We start from the raw sequence: 2298 nt of genomic DNA on the forward strand, positions 1-2298 counted from the left end.
ATGGATATTGAACCACCCTTTGTAAAGACAATACTGAAAGGCAGTTTAAAAATTGCCATCAATGGGGTGAATATGCTGACCCTTGGGTAAGGAATGTCATCCTTCTGGGGGAGGAAGAGGTGCCTTACGTACCCCCAGGACTGTGGAAAAATGCAGCAACTGGAGTAAAGAATAATGTTTGCCTTAACTTGAACTTGTCTGTCTTTGGTCCCAAGGACTGCTTCAGATGCTGAGAACAGTCATGAACAATGCTATATAACCACACAACTATTTCTCTACTGACAGTCCTGGTAACCTGTATGTGTGAGGGTGCAAACAGCAGTGTATATGCCAGCCACACATGCAATTGCCAATGCAAGAATGCCTATGAAATTAGATCAGCTAATTTAATACCAGTGGATACCAGTGAAACCAGAGGAATTGTTTTCCAGCTTTACATATTAGCCCTTGTGAGACTTTAGAATGTGATAGGTAAAAAAAAAAATTAAAACATCCCATTTAGAAACTTAAGATAACAATATAATCTGCTCTAGTCTCTCTTATCAGATTTTCCTAAAAATGTTCTGAAATTATGTTCCATGGACACTACAGCAAAAATGCAATGTCTGGTAAGACAGCTTTGTATATATGCTGGTATTACAACTGATCTGAAAATGACACTGTTTGTAATTGGTACCTGAGTACTTTCTACTTAAAATGCTGAAATGATCTGACATAATGGATCCTAAATCTTTTTTATAAGCCATCAAGCTCATTGGAGGTTAAATCTTGAAAAACCTCAGTAGTTTATTAATATTTCACCAGTAAAGCAGCTTTTAGGTAAAGCACATTCCTAACAAGAGTTATACTTCGTACAATAAAACAGGTAAGTATACTGAGGGAGCAAAAGGCAAACAAATAGGAGGTGAACATCATGATTTTAGGTTCAAAATGCCTTCTGCTAGGAAATAGCCACATTAGTGGACCTTACACTTCCATTGCCTAAGATGGTAATCACTGATGAGCAATACTGATTAAATCCGTATGGAAAAGGAGGCTAGAGTTACAAGGTGTCCCGGTTTTGCTTGTGTGTTTGGTCACGAGGAAGGAAAGGAGAGGGAGGGCAGACTTGTATATTGTCTGGCTATACTGCAGCTTGTGTTCTGCCCCAGTTTTAGTGTAATCAGCTGGCTGGCTGACCTATTCTCTGCTGACTGCAGCCTGGCGTCAGGATGAACTTATGGCCCAGCTATGTCTGTGTAGACCTCAACTGAATTTTTGGTTTTGTCGGTTGACATATTCCAGCATCCCACTGGTTTAATTGCCTCTAAACATCATTTCAGTTACGGTGAGCCACATCTCACAGGCATTATGTACATGCTCAAATAGAAAATAAAGTGGGGAAGTTGCCAGAAGCATGTGCAGGTATATGGGTATTTGCCAAATATAACCTAGCACAAGAAGGGTTATGAATAGGAGCAGGATTCTCCATGTTACATGCAAACATCATTCTTACAAAATTTCTCAACCTGTGTCATCAGCTTTCTTCTGCTAAAACTTAAAAATTAACAAAATAAAATAAAATGCTTCCTAAAGTTAAATGTCTGTTCAAAGGACTTTTTCAAGGTTTTGCTGTCTTGCCTGAATATATCTTTTTTTTTCAGGTAATGAGGTACTTAAAAGCCTTAAAATGGAAGAGCTCTATAACAAAAACGAATTAAAATTCTACATACTCCTCCCCTTTGAAGTCTACTAGAACAAATTCAAACAACTTGGAGCATGACATGTTTGATTAAAGACCTAAAATTATTTTTGTTATCAACATGCCTTGATGTGGAATTGAGATAAGGAGATTTCTCAGAGGCCAGCTGGCAGGTCAGCAGCAGTATTACGATTACAAATCAGAGTCCTTGGTTCCTGACCCCGTGCTGATCCCTGGGGCTGTAAATACAGTCCCTTCAGCAGTACTCGGGAAAACTTCGGGGTCCAAGGTAGCTATTCAACATTTACATCTTGTCGCGCTGCAAAGAACCTCAGTGCTATGAAACCTCAGGAAGTGCGAACTACTCCAAGGCCTAGTTTTTCAAGTCAATTGAAAGCCTTCGCCTCGTTTCTCTCAGCCATTCGCCCCGTGCCTGTAAACCCTCTCTATTTCCTTAAGCTTTTGCCCTTTGAGGACACTACTTACCGGCTTAAGGCTGATCGGGACTGAGGCATTACTGTTTCTGACGGGCCTCCATCCCACCACGTCGCCGTGGGACCTACGGTCGCAGTGGCTCCTCCAGGAGCCCAGGCGGCGCTGGCGCCCGGGCGGCCCCG

At 41.4% G+C, this 2298-nt stretch overlaps 1 protein-coding gene across 1 annotated transcript in view; it reads left to right on the forward strand.

Moving 5' to 3' along the window:
- The window catches only part of NUDT19 (nudix hydrolase 19), a 7226-nt gene continuing 4928 nt past the window's right edge, over window positions 1–2298 (forward strand). The window contains exon 1 of the mRNA XM_035893598.1: window positions 1–86. Within this exon, the coding sequence (XP_035749491.1) occupies window positions 1–86 (86 nt within the window). The remainder of the gene's footprint in view (window positions 87–2298) is intronic.

The sequence above is a fragment of the Egretta garzetta genome, unplaced genomic scaffold, assembly GCF_000687185.1.
Source record: "Egretta garzetta isolate BGI_Z169 unplaced genomic scaffold, ASM68718v1 scaffold354, whole genome shotgun sequence".
Classification (NCBI taxonomy): domain Eukaryota; kingdom Metazoa; phylum Chordata; class Aves; order Pelecaniformes; family Ardeidae; genus Egretta; species Egretta garzetta.